Here is a 20,992-nt window from a genome sequence, read left to right as displayed (position 1 = left end):
CCACTGTTGGCTGAAAGGTCACTCTGTGGAGCCTGAATTCTGCATTCCAAGTTCATGTGTGCTAAGTGTTTTACACGTTCCATCTCATATTCTCCAACATTTCCAATAAGATAGGATCCATAGTGTTTCCAAGCTCACACTACTAGTGGGTCATGAGAGGCTCTGGGCCCTAGCTTTGACTCTACACCCTTCTCTTGACCTCAAAGATACAACTTCCTCTTACTCCTTCTCCTTTTCCTTTACATAAACCAGCTAGTCTCCAAGTCCTAAGGAGGCACTTCTCTGAATGGTGTTTTCACCCAGGCCTGGTCTTGGTTCCTTCCACGGCTGTGTTAGCAGTCTCTTCCCTTAAATGATGCAGTTTGGGTTCTAGTACAGCCTCCTTGTGGCTTTTCTGGCCCTCAGATCCCTATGAAACACTTTGACAGGTCAATGGGCTGACTTCTTCCTTTGGTCATACTATTTCTGAATTTAAATCATTATATCTTTTGTAAACTCTCTATTCGGGAAAGTAATTTTCCCCTTAATTTAGCCTTATGTGTTATTGAGAGCTTTTCCCACTTTTCTGTGCATTTGACTAATGCTAATCCGCAAGGCCTAGGGTAATGAATGCACTCTGCCCTGTCACTCATGGAAACGACACTCATCTTTTAAACTTTGCTTCAGTCCCAGTGACCGTCTGAGACTGCAAGCCCGTGCTGATGCAATGGCTTCAAGCTCTTGCTGAAGCCCAGGGTGATACTTCTTTCTGAATGATTCTTTTATGTGCCACTGTATCTCATGTGCTACAGGCCTTTGAGTTCAGGGTCTAGTTGAGCTACCCATGGATTCTGGTCAGCTGTGTCAGTATTGTTGTGAAGCAGCCACAGTATTGTGAGAGATAATAGGAATAATAATAATAACAGGAAGGATTAAGGCAACGTATCTGTTATTTGGTTTGGCGCCACTGGAAAGTAAAGCACACTTAAGTTTTATATGGAAAACGAAGAGATGGTGAGGAAGAATTAGGCTACCATAAATGAGAAAGTACACCAACTGCCAGGCTGCTCAAGGCATCTCCATTAACTGTACCCGTCTTGACTAGGACCAGTTCTTATGCAGAGAAACCTAAGATTCTGTACAGACCACATCTGACTATCCAGAACCTAGTAAAGGTCACAAACATTCGCTGCCTTGGCTTTTAGCTATTGTCCATAATCTATGCCTTATTCCTCCCTTCTCCCAGAAAACAAAAGGCAAGTATTTAAGTAAATCAGCATGCTACTTTTTTTTAAAAAAATCATTTTGGCCATTGTTTAGAAAATCAAATAAATGGTTTGGGAGGTCAAATTGGTATTAAAATCAAGGGTTAAGCATCATCACAAGGTTACCTAGAGATTTCAATTAAATAGAAAATCTTCAGGTTGTATTCTTATGTCTGTAGAAACCACCCTGTTCACCGTATCTCTCACTTACATATAACAACGACCTCACTTGCTGAGTAGGCAGCTTCACACTAATTGTGCCCAGAGAAATTAAACAATTCCTATTAAATTGTTAATGTGATTTGAAATTAGGAGCTATTTCGGTTGTCATGAGAAGCAATTTAACTTTTTTTTTTTTTAATTTTGGGACAGGGATGGCACATGTGATGGCGTTCATGTGGAGGTGAGAGAGCAGCTTGTGAGAGTTGGTTCTCTCCTTTCACCATGTGAATCCCAGGGATTGAACTCAGGTCATCAGGCTTGGCTGCAAGCGCCTTTACTCACTGAGCCATCCTTCCAGTCTATATGAGCAATTTTGAGGTCCATTATGAGTCTATTCATTGCTAAGGGATCATATTGCAAATAGCAAGTCATCTCCCTAACAAGCATTTTAAATGAGGTCACCTAGGCATTACTCTGGCTTGGTGCTGTTTAGAAATTTCCAACTCACTCCATTATCAGATGCTGACAGTATTGGCCATTTGGACAATGTGAGTATCTGACCTGTTAAATGAGACCAACCCTGACCACTGCACAGGATACTATATGGGTTAAACTGTGGAACACGTAATGGCCAAGAAGCTCCAGTAAGTGCAAAGTGGGCAAAGATTCCTTACATTCGTTTAGACACAGTGTGCCTGCATATGACTGATTCAAGTCAATAGTCTTCATTTCCCACTCTAGTTTTGTGGGGGCGAGGAGACCTTGCCCTCTCATTACAATGGGCCTTTAGGTCTCCAGTTGATCAACAGAGAAGCTGAGATCTAGTAAGGTTTGCGCCTTTGTAATGACCTGTCCCTATCTCTTCCTGCTGTTAGCTCTCCTGTCTGATATTAGGACGTCTGTGCACGTCAAGTGGATGGTTTTGGAATGTTCTGTGTAAGACAGAAGCTAGATTTAGTTGAAATTGTATAATTTTATGTTCTTGCGTACAGTGGAGGTCAATGAATCCAGCATTATTTTCACATAGATATACTTTAATTTCCAGACAACAAACTAGAAATTACATTTTGTGAGGCAGTGAGAGCTTCTCTTTCATGTGAATGGGGAGGACCTTGGTGATGACATCTGTAGAGGGTCAGCTGTGCCTGATCTTGGGGGTCCTGTTCTGGGCAGGTGATTTTCCTACTGAATTGGCTATTACTATGTCATTATCCCAAATGCTTCTGCTCACTCATCAATGCTATAGAGCTTACAGAGTGTCCTCACCAAGCCGTGTTCTTATCCTTCCCTCATATCTACAGGGCACAAAGGCTGGATGGGGTGAGGATGCAGCCATTACTGCTTAGAGCAGGTGGAGGCTGTTTCCTTAACCAACCAACCAACCAACCAACCAACCAACCAACCAACCACCTCCCTAAACTCCCATCAGCAGTCACCTTGAGCTTCACAGAGCATTTGGTTCTGCTAATTCATCAGCCACCTCTTTAGCCCTAGATTTTCATCCATGTAACTTTGCCCAGCTGTTTTAATGAAAATGAAAATGGGCTGCAGTACAATAAATCTGGCTACACTCTTGGAAATGTTCGATGACAAATCCCCTCCTTTCACTGCAAAGCCATCATTAATTCTTATAAAGAACCACTTGGTACTTCTTAAGCAGTGTTTGTTCTGATTAATGGACCCACCATTGTGAAATCTGTTTTAACAGTCCTGGCAATGCCTTTCTTTCAAGCTCATAGTGGGAAATGTGGCCCATTTTCTCTATTGAGAAATGTGACAAGCATCATTTCATTTCCCAATTTTTGGAGCCACATATAAAAGGGGGGTTCTTGTAATTAAAGCTGCAGTCGAGCACAATATGTCACATCAGAGATAATTCTGCTGATAGCAGCTTCCCAGTTCCACGGAGCTTTGGCCCTGCCTCGAATTTAATGCTCCTGGTGGTTGAGTAGAGAGAAGCAGCTCACCAGAAAGGAGATATTTGGAATAGCATCCAATGCGTTCCGATTTCTAGTTTGATAACCCTTAAAACTCTGGAAGTAAAAGTGTCATTATTTTTACAGTTTCCCAGTGTTAGATAGCAGATGTTTATAGGATTAATGTTGACAATGGGACGCTCAACAGTGAGAAATGACATATACTATCACTAAGCACACACAGGGGTCATGGGAGCTGGTTTATGGGATTTCTGTCAGAATTATTTAGTAAAGCATTTTCTAGAAACCAGGAAGTGGGATAGTTTCCTAAGGAGATTCAGCTTCCCCTACTTTACATTCCTATAATTAGGATGGGAAATATCAACCATATCTTCTACCTTAATTTTGTTGTTTTTTTGTTTTTGTTTTTGTTTTTGTTTTTCAAGATGAGGTTTTTTTCTCTGTGTAACTGTCCTGGCTGTCTTGGAACTTGCTTTGTAAACCAGGTTGGCTTCAAACTAACAGAGATCCTCCTGCCTCTGCCTCCCTAGTGCTGGGATTAATTTGCACTCTGCCTCTACATTAATTCTTACTGTCAGACAGACCACCTGATCCTGTTGTGAGCTCAGCAGCCTTCAGACTACAAGTTGCAAACTGGAGATCAGGGGAGCAATCACAAGGTTTCTCCACAGCCCCATCAGGCTGTAGGAAGCTTTGTGTTAGCCGTAGTGCTGTGATTGGTTGTTCATGTGTGTGAAGAAGGAATCATTAATCATTTCAACCTGGCATGTGTGAGTCTAGGGTTCCCAGATCAATTTGCAGAATGCAAAGAGAGACAAATTTTAAATCTGAAATTCAGTCCCCGAAACTCTCTAAGAGTACATGGTTACAGATGCCATGCTAACAGGGGCAACCTCCCTACCGTGTGGTTCCCTCCCCCAGAGCTCAGAGAGCAAGGCTTTCACTCCTGTGGGCTTAATAGTTAGAGCTTTCAGTGTGAAAATAAGGGCTTGGGATAATTTTCTAAATTATATGAAAACTGTTCTAAGAGACTCCACATGAGCTAATAGGCAGAGTAAATAGCAGAGGAGAGCCAGAAGAGAATTATGTGACTGGCCTGAGAGGTTTAACTGCATGCCCTTAATTAGGTTTAGTCTTACCTGGCCTATAAGCCAGCTCTGCATTAATTTGAAGAAATTATTTGTAAACAAGTGAGTCTATATTCTGCTCACTTTGTAAATCATGTGGAAGCCCTCAATAGACAAGAGTCTCCAAGAAACCTCACTATGTCTGCTGACAGGGCCGTCTTGCTGTGGTTCTAAGGTGGTTTGTGGATTATGAGATGTCCCTAGGAGTGATCTGGTCCTCAGAGAATCCTGGGTGGTTTAGGGCTTGTCATCTGGTGGGATGCATCTTGGGAATGGGCAGGAAGTCAGGCTTCTTCCCTCACTGTCAACTTGGATTGGCTCCTTCCTATGTCAGTCTCTCTCTGAAAAATGTTGATTTTCCTCAGGCTGATTAAGCTTGGACACTGAGTTCTGAACACCACAAAGCACTTGAAAGGACTTGGCAAATGATTCCAATGATCTAAGATGTAATTTTACAAAGACTTCCCTCTGCTCAAGGCTTTCAAGTTTAATTAACCTTATTAAATATTAGTGATTTAAAAATCCTGCTGCAAAAAAATTCTAAAACCCCTATTAAAAAAGGTAGATGCACAATAGTAATTAGTTTCCTTTCAATCACCTCCAAATAACTTCCAGATAAAACAGTGACTGCTATCTGTCCTAGGCACACATGACAAGGAAAAAAGAGAATGGAAAGGGGGTCAGTAGGGAGTTAGGTTCAAGAACTTTCCCTGGGAAAGCAATTTACTTTCTGGGGCTTCAGTTATCTCATCTACAATGTAGGTAGTGGTGATGGAGAATTAATTTTTCCAGGGATTGTTGCACAGCAGAATAACTGTTATGTGTATATCCAGAGATCTTTGGATGCCCAAGGTTTTTTGTCCAGGCTAATGAATGAGACTCCAGATGTGAATCTTACATTTGGCCATTTGTAATGGCCTTCCCTGTTACTCTGTGGCCCCAAGTCAAGAACCGCTGATGATGACCCTCGAGTGCCTTTGATGGTTAAGGGTCTGTGGTATATTGCTGTTGTACACACTTAATAGGACAGACACCTAGCTACAGCTTTCAAGTAACTGGAGGCATTTTGGTAACGTGTCTATTCCCCCTGCTGCCTGCCTCACCATGTGCAGCCCACCTTGGCATTTGGAAAATGCTAGAGCTGGATCCTGGGCTGCCTTCAAGGAAAAAGTTAATGTTAGACCTTACCTTAATTAAAAAGAAAAAAGTCAATCTTGCCCCTAGAGTGTTTGGATGACTTTGCTAACACTCACTTCCAGGACTCCTTTCAGAAGCAATGGCCCAAAGGCACATTAAGTTTACTGGCCTGTCTAACTGCAGTTTTGGAGAATAATTAACCATACAGTGCTCTCAGGAAGACTGGCTTCTTTCACAGGAAGTGGGTGCCAAGGCTGTCTGTCCAAACTGCATGCTGGTTTGCTCAAGAGGCTGGGAAGCAAGGGAGGCTCGAGTTGGCAAGCATCCATTCCCCTGCCTCATAAAATGAGGCCTGACAGCACCACTTCTTTGTTTAGACAGGAGAAGCAGAGTAACTCTGGGGCAAGCTTTCAGAGTGCACAAGATGCTCGTTTGTGTCTGGACGAACGCTGGGGATTTCCACTCGCTAAATACCCAGTAGTAATGAAAAGAAAAACTGGTCTTCATTAGGCTAATTAGGCTTGGAGAGAAAGAAAGGGTTGCCCTTAGAGTGACCGCCCTTTAGGCCACCTAGGGCCACTCTAACCTCAGGGTCACCGTCACCGTATGTGGAAAACAGTGCTCAGAAGGGCAGTGCTTAGAGTTCACTTTCCTGGGTTTTTGTCTTGAAATTCTTAATATCTGAGGACTGAGATGTAGCTCAGTGGTATATACTTGTAGACCATGCGTGAGGATCTGGGTTTGATCACAGCTCTAAAAAATATTCAACAATATGTGTTGGGAAAATGGAATCCAAGGGGATTGCAGAATACTTGGTTGCTCATTTATGATCTCAACTATTATTCATTATAGATTATGAAAGAAATTGCCAAAGTATTTTGCTAACCATTTTGAAGGGCACATGCTAATAAACTCATTTTGAGTTTTGCTCTCTAGGCTTCTGGGTGGGGGGGTGGCGCAGGGTGTCTCTCAAATTCACCAGAAATTTTCAGGAGACAAAAAGAATTTCCAGTAGAGGAAAGTTATACAACAAAAGGGCTTTTGCTGTGTTCACTCTAATGTCACAGTCACAGCAGGTTGGCGACGAAAGGGGACAAGGACTGAGATGGGAAGGACCCCAAGTAATGTAACTCATTCTGATTTGATGGTATGAGTGACTGCCAGGGCCAGAGAGAACGTGGATATCAGTTCACAAACCTCGAGCTAGCTTTCCCGATGGTGGCCATCACTAACACTGTTCTTCACAGAACAGAGTTTAAACTGTGGGTACAAGAAAGCTGATGCCCTTGTGAAAATCCTCTAATGGATCCTTGGGCTTTTGGGAAGCTAGTTCCCTGATCCATCTCTGTCATTTTCATACACATATTGAACACTAGCTGTGCATCAGGTGTCTTCCATCCTCATGAATATCACAGAAGGCAACTTTACCCTAGGTAGAATACTTGAGGCTCGTGTATATTAAATGGCTTAACCAAGACTTTCCAGTAAGAGTGAGAATTTATCTAGTTCTGTGACTTCAGGAGCACACATCTATTTTGATTGATAACAAAGTTTCCCTCGGAGTAAACCCTTCTGCAGTTTTAGCACCAGGCACCATTTAAAGCCCGTAATACACAGAGGCACTGCTAATCCCCGAGATAGCTCTATGAAGTGGAAGTTACTACCCCATTTTACACGCAAGGGAACTAAAGCACTGGGCTTAAATTGAACAATCACACAACCGGAACGTGACAGCATCAGGCTATGAATAAAATGCCAGTGGGTTCCTAATCAAAAGGCAGCCAGTAAGCTACAGGGTCCAACCTTTCAGAACTATACATAAGCATTGCCTGGAAATGTAAATTAAAGTATATGAACTAATAGGGGCATAGATCAAAGGAGTGTCCTTTAAAGTATGAGTCAGATGTTTCTCCAAGTTCTTTTGGAGCCTGGGGAAAATGAGAATATTACTAACACCAGCAAAATTAGTTCACACCCATTGATACATCTAACGTTGTGCTGATGTCTTATACCTGTTGTTTGACTCTTTCAACAGCCAGAGGCAAGCCTGCTGAACTACAAAACTTCCAGAATTTTCAGAACACACGCTATACTCTTTATTCTTTGAAAGGTCTATGTGGAGTCACATTAAGTGTAGCCCATGGGAACTATGGTTTAGACATGGCAAAATTTCTATATATTTCTTAAGTCCTTGCTAAAGATATTTTCCTTTCCCATTGAGAATATTACTAACCCAGCTACTTGGAGAGAAGGTGCCTGATATGGATGACAAGATCTCTGTCAAGGCCAGGAAGGAAACAGCTTTGGAAATGCTGCTAATAAAACAAAATGGAAACCTAAAAGAAATGTTTGTTTCCTCTCTCCAAAGCTGGGGTAAATGATTTAGAAAACGGCTATGTAGATGAGACATAGAAAATAATATTGCAAACTGTAAATAGCTACAGGAAACAAGCCAGATTCAGAAAGACAGGTATCACCTTTTCTCTCAAAGATGAAGGGCAGAGAACAGTGGATCTGAATGTAAGAGTAGTTTAAAGGAGATGATAAAAGTGCTGGTGGGTTGGGGGTGAATAAAAAGGTGATGGATTTGGGTAGAAAGGACATTGTACCGCATGATCATATACAATGATAGATGTTAACCAAAGTAAAAATCAGCTTATCATCTGATCTCATACCAATGATTTAAAGAGTCCTGGGGAAGGTTTTCTTTCCCCTACTTTATAGACACCCTACTACAAAGTGACAGAGGCCAGGCTAGCTTGAAACCTACATCCCAGGTTCTTATCTGTTCCCTTATAGGATGTGGAATTGTATCTGGGAGTGAGTGGCTGGCTTACTACTATTATTATTACCATGGCTTTGTTGGAATGGCCACCTCCTTGGAACTCAATGGTCCCAAAAGCATCTGTTGGGCTGAGCTGAGTGTGTTTGCTGATGGACCACTTCTCAGACTGGATGTCATTTCGGGAGAGGCGACTCTCATTTTTCTCATTCTGAAGCACAGAGATACTGGGAGTGAGTCCGACATGCTGGCCTATTAGGCGCCCACAGCAACACCTATAACATGAGAGGTTAAAGTGAAGTAAGTGAACACCTTGAATCAGCAACCATTACAAGAACACACACTTAAGCAGCCAGTTAGAGAAACCTACAGACCATGTTGACCCATTCCAGTTAAGTGATAGGTGAAATTTCAGATGCAGCCTTATCAGAAAAATGGTGGAGGGAGGCTTCCCACAACACCCCATCTACTGCTCTTCCCTACCACCCAGTTTATATCAACATACTTCCTAGCCTCTTCCACCGTCACCTTTAAGTACTTGGCATATTGCTTGGGACAGGGCAACTGTGAACAAAAGTTCTCTAGATTTTTCCACTTTTAATTGCTATCAAATCTTGTATGAATGAAGGATGCTGAAGAGCTTTGAGGGAAAACTTTTAACATGTACATTCAAATGAGGAATCTCACTTATGTGTGAGTTTTAACCTAACTTGAATTTTCAGTTGATATTTACTGTCAAATATTCAATTCTGAGAATAAAAAATCTATAGGTTTTTCTTTGAAGAAGAAATGAAAAAATAAAAAGGAAACTTAAAATTTGTTCCCTCTGTCATCAAAATGTCCTTCATATGTTATGATGACCACTATCACAATTATTAGTAATGATAGTTATGTAACATTCTCTTAAACACTAACAATTTAGGATACACTGTGAGGAGATGTTGCAGTACTGAAGCTTCAGCCGTGTATCCAAGATTATGTAACTAGCCTATGGCTGTAAAATCTGTATTTTAAGCAGCTGTTTAAAATTGCCCATTCAAAGGACATTTCTAGATTACAATGTACTATTTTAGCTTCCTGCTTTATAGACTGCCGATTTTCCAGGAAGGAAACTACAGTGCCAAAAAAACGTGCAGAGGAATCTGAAGGTCAAACCATACATAATCTCCTAGGAGTCTTTCATTCAAGACTGTCTTTTTCACTATAACAGGACATGTTGGCACCAATAAAACAGTTTGACAAAATGTTAAGGTGGAAAAATAAGTAGTTGTAACAAAAATATAGTATACTGTTACATCCAGGGATCAGTCTTTCTACAATAATGGATCTGTTTCTCTGTGTACAGACACTTAGTTGAAGATTAACTTTAACCATGCATATTAAGTAGTGTAATATATATTTGCTTCAAATATATATTTGACAGTGGTTCCCTTTCAGTGGTAGTAATTACTATTGTATTCTGTGCCTATAATTACTACTTCACATTCTTAATACATTAAAGACCATAGGATTACCTATGGGGGTCTTTGGTGCTGGGTATGATGTGAACACATTCTCTTTTATAAAATGCTCTTTCAATCCAGGATTTCTGAGCCTGAAAGAGAGAGAGAGAAAGAAGAAAGATGAATATAAATTTTCAATCTTTTTTACCACCATGCAATCACACAATACCCTAGTATATCATAAATGGATTCCAAACTGCATATCATCCAACAAGCTATTCTCAGAACCTGTTGACTGGGTTAACATTATAATGTTGAGAAGTAAAGGAAATTGTCAGGCTGGAAAAAGTGTTAGTAATGAGATCATAGGCATGTTCATTATGGCTTCTAAAGGACAGAAACACAAGGCTATTCATAGAGAAAATGAAATTGAAGGAACAGACATTACATTTATAATTTTACATGAAAAGCAAGATTCAAAAGTCAGAGGAAACATCTAGTTCAGTGTCAGGTTTTCATGGTTGAGGCTTCTATTAGATTCTCCTTATAGGAAGAAAGGACAATGGCAGAGGGAGTACACATTCAAAATCCCTGCTATATCACCAAGGTTCCTTAAATCCAACTTTGTGATGCAGAAGAACAGAGAGGGAGAAAAGGGAATGGGAAGACAAAGAGAATAAATGTAAGCACACCCTCAGTGCTCCCAGGTAATGCTTGGGAAGGGAATAGGCACATTTCCCTTTACATCCTACACACATGCACAAAAATATGATTTCTTAGAAAAGGTGTTGCTAAAACCATCCACCCAGAAACCCTGCCATCTAGATGGGAGTTCTAGATGGACAAAGGATGTTCTGTCAACCTGAAGGATATTTCTCCCCTGCAAGCAGCATCTATCCTGCATGTACACACTATAGGCTGTAGACCACATTATCCAACAATAACTGTGAATGAAACTCTGCACATTTGTAGATGAAAATATCACATCACAATGCCAAAAGTCTGGAGACCCTGGACCCCTTCCTTCAAAAGCATTTGAAATGGAAGAGAAGTCTCCATGGAACCTGCTAAATTTCTTAGAAGATTTCTTTCCTAAGTATTTAAGATGGAAGTTTCTGGAGCAAACCTTAGTAACTTCATATGGCACTATCTCACTGACACACCTAAAATTATATTCTTAAAATATTCTAGCCCAACACACAATTGAGCTGTTCACTTGACCTGTGTCAATCACTGGTTGGAACTGTTACCAGATTCCACTTACTGGGTATAATTAGTCCCAATTTCCTGGGCACACAGTGCTACCCTGAACCTTGTGAGTTCTGGTGTACACTTACCCCTTGATCTCATACAATGTAGGTCTGTGTATGCATGTGATGTCCATAGCAGTAGTTCTTTGATACTTACAATAATGCATATTCTACACATGGCCACACAGAGGATGGTTGAGAGCCCTTAAGGCACTGTATTCTGTTTTAGTAATGGTCACAATAGGGTCACTTAATTTCTGGTTTCACTACATTGTCTTCATTTAAAGGAGCAGCCCACACTGCCTCAAAGGTCTCCAGGTTCAGGCGAACCTCTGTACCCTCATGCACACAGAAGGCATTTGTAATTTGGTTTGCAGCAGGACATGAAAAAAAAAAATCTCAAAGAGTTTCCTTCTTAAACCAGTAGAAAAAGCTACCAGCTCCATCTTTGCCACAGAAATGAGCTCAGCGGCAAAGATAACCTGTCTTTATCTTTGAAAAAGCCTGTAAATTAAACTATTCATAGCCCATGGTATCGAAACCCTGAATACTTCTGTTGATGTTATCTGACGTCCCTCACTCGACATTTGAAACCCACTTTCCCTACACCTTGGGGAACAATGAAGAAAGGATGTACTTTTGTAGCCCGTCCTGGCAAGCCTTCAAAAGAATATTTGGGGACATCATCTGCCTGCTTCAGTGAGTGCTGTTCCATGTTCCAGGAGAGGAAGTTGGAAAAGCAGGATGTGTGGGATGTAAAGTCTACAGCTGAGAAAGGAGCATGAGTTGCACTCTCATAGATGGGAACAGTTAGGAATTCTTTTATCTTCAGTTTTCCCTATCTGTATACTGGGCACAATAATAATGCTTGACATATTGGGTTGTAATTATTTGGGGAGTACCATTCTGGATTTCAAGAAGAGAGACCAATATTGGCTTTAGTTTGTTTATTGAGACAGCTTCTCACTCTGTAGCCCTGGTTAGCCTGGCAATCATTCTTAAGTCTAGCTGGCCTTAAACTTGCAGCAATCACTATCCTGAACTTCCCAAGTAATGGGAGTAAGGCATATACCATCATGCCAGACTTCTGGGCTGATCATCATACTGTAAATTTATATGGAAAGTCGTATGAGGGTTCTAAGAAATACTGGTAGAAATAGCCACCCCTATGTTTGAATCATAGAGCACTGGACTGGCCACTAACAAGTTATGAAGAACTTCTTCCAAGCCTCATGTATAACATATTGATCCTAAGTTACTATGGGAGAGTTTTGGTGATGATCAGACCCAGAAGTTGATCTCACATACCTAGCACACTGTAGGAGCTCAGCAAGGACGCACAGTGGCTAACATTTGTTAAGGGTCCAGTACGTGCTTGGATCCACAGAACAGCACTGATGGGGAGGGACCATCTACAATACCACATCTATTTTATCAATGAAAAAATGGAGCCAGAGAGATACAGCAAGTGAGTTCCAAAGCCACAGTTTGACCTTGAATAATAGCTTTGCCCCAGGATCTTTTCTCTTACCCCTGGAAAACACTGCTTTGCCAGAGGGAACAGTACCGGTTCTGAATGTCCTTTATGTGTGCAGTGCCATCTGAGATACCGGGGACTATTTCTGTGTTTGAACCACCCTGGACTCCTAGCGGCATGTGGAGAACTGGTTCAGACTTGTTTCTTCCCCTTTCTCCTCCTGAGTCCAGCCCTCACACATGGGGTGAACTCTGCCACCTGTTCTTCCTTTCCCTTTGGGGTAATGGATGGGATACAACTTAAGGAAGACCCTGATATAGAAGGCAGAAATTAAAGAAGGGGGGAGATGTTATTATTTCCACAGCAGCAAAGAAATGGAATCACCACTGGATTTTAAAGTTGAGAATATGGGGGCTGTGCCAAATGAATCAGACTCTTCGAGGACACTGTTGTTATTAGTTTCAATTTGGGAGGTCCTGCAAGCTTCAGAAAGATGGCGTGTAGGAAAATTATTACCTATGGATGGTCAGTTTGTTTGTTAGTCTTTCAGGGGAAGGTGATTTAGCTTGTGAGCAGCAACTTCATTACGTTCTCAATGAAAAAAGCAACCTCTTTGTGGGTGAACGGACGAGAAACCACTTCTGTTTCTTAGCATTAGCAGATTAATCGGTTCCCTTGTCAGGGCACAATTGGGAGTAAAAGAGAAGTGAGGTAAAAAGATCTCCCCATCATTCATAATGAACTTTGACTCCTTTTGTTTATGAGACAAGTATAATTTATCATAGGAAGAGTGTGTGTGTAACAGTTAACTTAGGAATTCTCCAAAATATGCATCATTGACTCTGCTATATTTTTGGGTTGGCTTCATTGTGCTTTTATTCAGGTTGTTAGTGTGGACAGATATTCAATTTAAAAAAAATTTTTTTTGGAAAGGTCATATTTTGATGTACAACTATGGTTTAACTTGTTGCCTAAATGAATTCCCTTTTTCTTTTGTTCAAGGGCTTTGAACTACTCTGCATGAAGCTTTAGACTTTGCTCCAACATGCAACTAAGTTAGCACAGAATGATTACTCTCATTGTTAGAAAGCATGAAATAAATCTGACACGCATTTCCTGCTGACTTTTTAATTCTCTTCTAATGCAAAACTTCGGTGGAGAGTTTGCCCTACTAGTTTTGCTTTTTAATCATGCCACAGAAGTCTCCTGTCCTCCTAGAGAAGGTGGGTCCTATCAGCCCTTGGAATATCACTTCTGTACATTATTTTCTGGAGGCAGAACAGTCAGAGAACCAAGCTGACTTTGTCAGGGGCTGTTTCTTTCTTCTCTTTCTGCACTACTGGCCATGTGTGATGTGTAATAGGGAAATGTCTTCAAAGGCTAATAATTAAAGGACATCTTTTTCAAAACAGAAACAAAGATGTCTACATTTTGAACAAAGTATAATGGTTACCCTAAGGAATAAAAGCAAGAGCTTTTTTTTTTTTTTTTGAAAATTAAACATGTAATCAATAAAACATCAAGAAGAAAGAAGGCAAAAAAAAATCTGTAAATATTGTCTTATACCAAAGAAACATCGAATCATTTCATTTAAACAGATTCACTCTTTTCACCCAGGCTCTGCTACCGACAGTAAAACACCAACAGCTTTGCGCCGTCTTCCTTTACCTCCCTGCTAGCTGTAGCCTCAGCCCTTCCCTAGGAGGGAACAGATGTAACACAAACTTAGCAGCCCAGTAACCCAGACAGGCAACCCCAAGATTAAAACGGAAGTAAGATGGACTTCTGGAGACAAACTATGAAGGACGCTTCTCTGTGTTGCTCGCCATCCCAATCTCCAGTTTCAAGAGGCCACCCAGTCTTCATTAGAACAAAATACCGAAATAGATGTTTCCTTCCCCCTCTGTTTTCTCTCCACCCCCTCTGTGTTTTCCTCTGCTCTTCCTCTAAGTCCCTACATCCAACCTGGGGAAGGAGAACAAGAGAAAGGTCAGCTGAAATCATTTACCTGCGCACTGACTCTGGCTGGTAGCAAGGCAGTCCCCCTGTGCAGCGCCTCCTGCTTTCATTTTGCTCTGACTGGGGCTGGCCATCCCGCTAATAATGCTCGGATGACCGCCCACTGGAAAAAAAAAAGTCACTTGCCAGGCTCTTCCCCCAAGAGACATTTCAAGTAAGCAATGAACTTGGGCAGATTGGCCCCTTGGAATGTGCCGGTGCTCCTGGATTAGCCTGGCTAAGAATCCCATGGACATTCCCTCACAGTTCTCAAACACTGCTTGATTTGAACAGATAATCTGAAGCCAGAAGAAAAGCAAATCCCCGAGGAGATCGGGTTTAACCAGCACAAGTCCTAACTGCTTCCTACCCCACCCCCACCTTTTCTTTTTCCATTCTCAGAGGGGGGAAAAAAGCTTGCAAGAGTGTGATAAGGTGCTCTGAGTTCTGAAAGTTCAGCTTTGGAAAGCGAATCTCTCTAAAGAAATAGTGTATCACTGCTGCCGGTAGTTTGAACACACAAGGGGCATTGTTCCCCTGCCGAACACTGAGTGGAGTGATAGTATTTCTTTAAAGAGAAACTGTTAAAAACTTCAGAGTTTCAAAGGAACCCTCTGGTCTCTGAACATGAGCCTAAGCAGAATGCAGTTGGGGTTGGTCAAGTTGTTCACCTTCTGCAACTAGATGTCAACAAAACTTGCCTGATCACACTTCTTGTCCACAGCCTTTCTCTGCCCAGCACAAATGCACAAGAGACCTGCGTTGCCTGTTTCTGTACTGAAAAGCGATCAACTGACCATTCCAGGGCTGTGGGTGCAGACAGAAAGTGGAGAAACTGTGGTGAGCCGGCTGTATGTCTTTACTAGGAAACTATTGATTGTATGAGGCCACATAGAGAGGGCACTTTCAGAGATCACCCAAGAGAGAATGTTTGTGATGATAGATATTAACTAGATAAGCAAATACACTGGGGAGAAAAGAGTTCAAATTTCAATAAGGCAAACAAACTCTTACGAAGTGAATGTCTAAGCACTATATCTCTTTCCAAGAGTGACGGTCACCTGAGAGTGGCACCCTTCCGCAGTAAGCCTTCAGGACTGTAATCAGTGAGGGCAGCGGGGCTTTGATTTTCATTTTCCTGTTACCTTGTGTCAGACTGAATAGTACTTGTCATGTGTATGGTAAAAATGACAACAGTAACCAAGTGACTTATTTCACACTTGGATTAGCCCATGAGCTGGCCATTTTTACTGTCTGTGCTCTTTGCAGGACTGATTCCCACATGTGCTGGTCTTTTTCACAAGCTATATTTCCCCAGAGATGAGGGACAATCATCCACCTAGTGACTTTCAGTGGATGAAACATGGTTTAAAAAAAAAAAAAGACAAGTGAATGGCATCAAGCTTTGCTATGAGACACAAGAGGGAATGCTAGGAGATGGATTCAGTGGATAAAGACTTCAGTGTGCAAGTGTGGCGACCTGAGTTTGAGTGCCCAGAACCCATCTAAAGCTGGGCACCTTGGTGTTCACCTGAAATTTCAGCACTCCTATGGCAAAACATGAATCAGAGATAGGACAATCCTTGGATACTTCTTGGCCAGTTAGTCTGGGATATGCAGCAGCAGACAACAGAGACCTTGTCTCAAACAAGGTGGAAAGGTAGGGACTAGCACCTGAGGCTGTTCCCTGACCACTACTCATGTACAGTGGCATATATGTGTTCTCTGGTCTTTTCCTCTCTCCAACCCCTCACTTTTTTTTTTGTAAAAGGTATAAACACCCCTCACCTATCTTTAAGAATTAGCCACAGCCTTAATGCCATACACTTTTTTTTTTCCTGTGCACCTGTGACCCTTAAGTAGTCATTCTAATCGAACCATTAGAGATTGTCTCTACAGCATTGTTTAGACTGCAGAACTGGAAACCAAATAAATTATTTTTTATGCCATTTGATGATCACAGCAAGGTTTTAGGGAGAAACATACATTTCCGTGTTGCTATGTGAAAAAAAAAAAGTAGACCACAGGAAAATAGGAGGAAAAAATGGCAAATTTTAAATAGAAAGATGACTGGCAACTTTGCTAGTTTTCATTTCATTCCATTTGCTTTTCAGTTTCTCCTTGTCATCGTGTGCATATGGAGTCAGAAGAACACATTTTGTATTGGCTTTTCAGTTATCAAGTTCGGTCTTATGCTCCCAGGAGGGTATGGGGAAGGTGCTCAGGAAAGTATTCAGAAAGAAGTTCACAAAGAATGAGAAGAGGGACTCCATAGGGAGATCCTGGAAAAGAAAGGTTTGGGTTTTTGTTTTTGTCTTAGTATGGGGTGAGATTTTTGGAGAGACACAAAGAGAGAAAAGAACAGAGAGGTGAGAGGAAGGAGGTGGAAGGGAATAGAGAGGGAAGCACTAAGTGGGCAGACAAATACTTGGAAAGACCTACTGGGATGACAGGTAGCAGCAGTCGGCTGTGATACGAAATCCATTGGTTTTCAGTAATCTTCCCGATATAGAAAGACTTATCAGTTCACCCCCTTCAACATCTTTTGTCAGTAGATCTCTCTGAACTCACGATTACCATAAATCACGAGTTCAATGAAATAGTCTTTTATCACTTCTCTATGCATTTATTTTTGTTCTTTCTAGTCCCACTTTTGGGTTGGTTTTGCTTGCTTTTCTTTTCTAAAAAGTCTCCAATAGAAAATAGAGTATGAGTTGCCGTCCATGAAATTTACACCAGAGATGAAAATATTGCTACAGAGCCCTGGGCCTTTTGTGGGAGTTGAAACAGGAAGCTCCAGGTGAAGGCAACCTTTCAAAAGAGGTAGGGAGGACTCTGATTGAGGAAGGTAATTAGCTCCAAAGAGACCTGCATCTCAGAGCTACTTTGCATATGGATCTCTTCTCACCTAGAACATCATTACCCAAGATGCAGCTCCCAGAAGGGTTTATTAACAGGCTGCTTCAGGTGTAGTTTTTGGAGAACTTGAATTCTAACAATGGAAGGCCACATGCACAGTGGTAGCTTTGGCTATTCCTCACTTCCACGTTAACGCAATGGCAGAATGCCTTAGTCTCCAAATTTATCATTAATTAAACATTACATCTGAAAAGACTGTACTAAAAAGGTTTTGTTGGCGCACAATTCTTTAAAAAGTAAAATTAGATCTTTCTATTGGTAGAAACTAGATTTTACCATGTAAAATGCATATTGCACTGCCATAAGTAACTACAAAGAATTTGTTCTTTGATGCTTACATCTGATAGCAATGATAAAGAGCGTGATACAGATTAGAGGGTCAGCAAACATTTTCAGCAAAGGTCAGATGGTACGTACTTCATGATATTAGGAAACAGTAAGTACCCATCTTACTACTTAACTGCTTAGCTATCATGAGGGACAAAGTAGCCACAGACATGATCATGACTGAGCATACTTTATTTCAATGAAGAGGAAAGTGGGCTATAACTGATGTATACTGGTCAACCTTTGTAACAGGAAAAAAAAAAGGATTCTGCAATGGGTTTTCAGGGAAGGTGGTGGTGGACCTCCAGGCTTGGTAGCATCATCCCTCACTTGCCCCTGCTCTTCTTCCTGCAGTTACCTCTGCTTCTCTTGCTTTTTCTTGTGATAGGTCCATCCTCAGAGAGCTTACTCCCTAGCAGTCTCTGGCCATCCTAGCCAAAGGAACACTGTGTTGTTCTATCAAGTTTCGCTCCTCCTCGTATCTTCTTGCATGTTCCCAAGTAGGAAGTAAGTTCAGTCTGTTACCACCACCAGCATAGCACTTGGAACTGTGGCACTTGGGAGGCACATAGAAGACCTAGAAAACCATTCCATTTCCTGCAGAATAAAACCTTCCCTTAGAAATGGATGGCATCTGGGGCTGGAGAGATGACTCAGTGGTTAAGAGCACTGGCTGCTCTATCTAACAGAGGACCTTGGGGTCAATTCCCAGCACCCACTTAGCAGCTAATAAGTGTCTGTAACTCTAGTTCCAGGGGATCTGGCACCTTCAAACATAAATGTAGGCAAAAAATCAATTCACATAAAATTATTAGAACAAAAAAGAAATGGATGACATCAGATGGACTTGTATCTCCAGAAGGGAGACTTGGGAACTAACTAGGTAGGCATTTATGCTGGGTTTATAGCAATGCATTAATGTATAAGAAAGGGATATACCTGATAAAATATTATCTGGAAGCTATATATTTTTTCTTATTTGGAAGCATAAAAAAAATGAATCCATCAGAAGTATTTATCCAAGTGCAGTGGTGCAGGCCTATAATCCCAGCTTCTTAGGAGGCTGAGGTAGGGATATCTTTAAATTCAAGGTTTACCTGAGCAATAGTGTGAGTTCAAGAATCGCTTTGGCAACTGAGGGGGACTGTCTCCAAATAAAAAGTGGAAAGAGTGCTAGAGGTAGAATCCACTGAGAGAGTACGTGTCTAGAATTCATAAAACACTAGATTCAATCCTCAGCACTACAAAGAGCAAAAAAGACAGGGAGATGAAAGTCATGATGTTATCATCATAAAGTTACTGCCGTTTAGGAAACACAGGCAGCCCCTCTTAAATGCCCTGTAAACCTTAAACTCCTTGTTTTTATTCCAATGCATGAAAACAAACGTATTGTGGTTTTCACCATCTGAGTTGCCATTGACCTATAAACAATGCCAGAGGACACGGCAAGACCAGTGCTTCTGGATCACACCGCCACCAGCATGTCCCTCCCCAGCAACTCATCATGCCGTCCCCTACCAATCCCCTTATGTATCGTCCGAGCCCAAGCGCTTTCTATTAGCTCATTATAGAAGGGCTTCCAGATCCGACTCTGGAAGTATTTTAATCAAAGCTTTGTCTTCCATGCAAGCCTCAACACTCTTTCTGTTCAGGTCAACCAAAATATGGAGGGTGCCCCTGATCCACCAAGCGGCTGGCTCCACACTTCTCAGCCATTGGGCATGTTTTGTTATTTCCCTTGGAAAGTTAGAGTATTCCCTTTGCACCAAGTGAATGCCTTTGTATTCCCAAGTCTGCATAAAACACTGTTCTTCGAGAAGCTAGCCACTGCAAGCCATAACAACGGTGACCTTGTTCTACTTCCTTACTTTGCTCTCACTCCAATCAGTGGCTGGCTCATGTACTGTTCTAATGACTTATTTCCTGTTCAGTAGGTGCACTCACCCCCTTCCATAGTCTCCTGTACCTACCCACTTCTGGGTCTACTATGACACAGCTAGAGCTTGGACCTCCCTTAAAAAAAGTCTCTTCTTCTGCACCCTCCCTTCACTTTGTTTCTAGAGGACTGCTACCCCTTCATTTCTAGAATTACCTTTTGGAGAATAATGTGGTTATGGACTGAAATTACTTGAAATAGAACTTTCTTCATGGCATCTAAACTTACATGATGTATTTCTTAACATACAGTAAAAGATCTATTTTATCATTTATCTTGAAAATATTCAGTAAATCATACTTTCACAGGCCATGCTGTGAACATTACATTTAAATATGATCAGAATTTGCATGTAGAATGGTCATTCTATACAGTCATCTTGGAAATAATCTCTCAATATATTTATATATAACACTGAAAACTTCTCCATTGTGAAGCAATTAATCATTGGTTAACTAACCATAAGACATTATATTTTCACAGCATTCTATTACACACAGAATGCTTTTCAACATAGCATTTCACATAACCTTTGAAGTAACTTTATAAAAGAAACATCACAATATTTTCTTATATAAGTGAAAACTGGGGTTTACTCAGATTAAGCATCATGCCAAAGCTATATACCAGTGATTGGCTTAGCCTGATGGTCTTGTTCTATTGGTACCGAGGTCTCTGCATTCTTTATTCTGTCACTGATTTTAAAGATGCTAAATGATGCTTTTCTTTTGGGTGTGGTGGATTAATGTCATCAGAATCATCCTGAGCTTGTTAAAACACACATTTATTTCATCAGGCCTAAAAGACTCCGATGAAAGAGTTGAAATGAAGATGTTGGCCTCTACTCCAACATTATCCCATAACCATCAAGGGTTAGCCACAAGCTTTGTTACAGTACCTGTTTACATACTTTTATATGCTACTTAGGAACTAACTGCTGCTGTTGACCCCAACACAGGACAACACTGTTCCCTGTGAATCCCTTTCACATCCTAAAAGGCAACAGAATAAACTTTACCCCCAAGAAAGAGAAAATGAAAAACAAAGTTATGATAAAAAAAAAAATCTCATGAGACTGAAGCTTGGCATCTGCCTCAGGGGCCAGGAACTTTAAAATGATAGATCACTGTTAGTAAATCATATCACTGTGATAATGTCAGCACACACCTGTGATGGGGGACGGGGGTGTTCTGTATTCACAGAAGCTATGCTAGTAACTTTGTCATTAAATGCAGAGATGGAGCAGTGCAATGC

At 41.2% G+C, this 20,992-nt stretch overlaps 1 protein-coding gene across 44 annotated transcripts in view; it reads right to left on the bottom strand.

Moving 5' to 3' along the window:
* The window catches only part of Trpm3 (transient receptor potential cation channel subfamily M member 3), an 834,738-nt gene that overhangs the window by 256,128 nt on the left and 557,618 nt on the right, over nt 1-20,992 (bottom strand). For 35 of the 44 annotated variants that reach the window (XM_028894749.2, XM_028894795.2, XM_028894968.2 and 32 more), the window contains exons 2-3: nt 9,904-9,983; nt 8,460-8,664 (exon numbers count right to left, since the gene is read on the bottom strand). In XM_028894749.2, coding sequence (XP_028750582.1) covers nt 8,460-8,664; nt 9,904-9,983 — 285 coding nt within the window. Of the gene's footprint in view, nt 1-8,459; nt 8,665-9,903; nt 9,984-14,566; nt 15,913-20,992 lie in introns of those variants that run through there. The other 9 variants (XM_028894902.2, XM_028894918.2, XM_028894909.2 and 6 more) reach the window with 3 other exon arrangements.

This window comes from Peromyscus leucopus, chromosome 1, assembly GCF_004664715.2.
Source record: "Peromyscus leucopus breed LL Stock chromosome 1, UCI_PerLeu_2.1, whole genome shotgun sequence".
Lineage (NCBI taxonomy): Eukaryota > Metazoa > Chordata > Mammalia > Rodentia > Cricetidae > Peromyscus > Peromyscus leucopus.
This window is presented reverse-complemented; position numbering and strand designations above follow the sequence as displayed.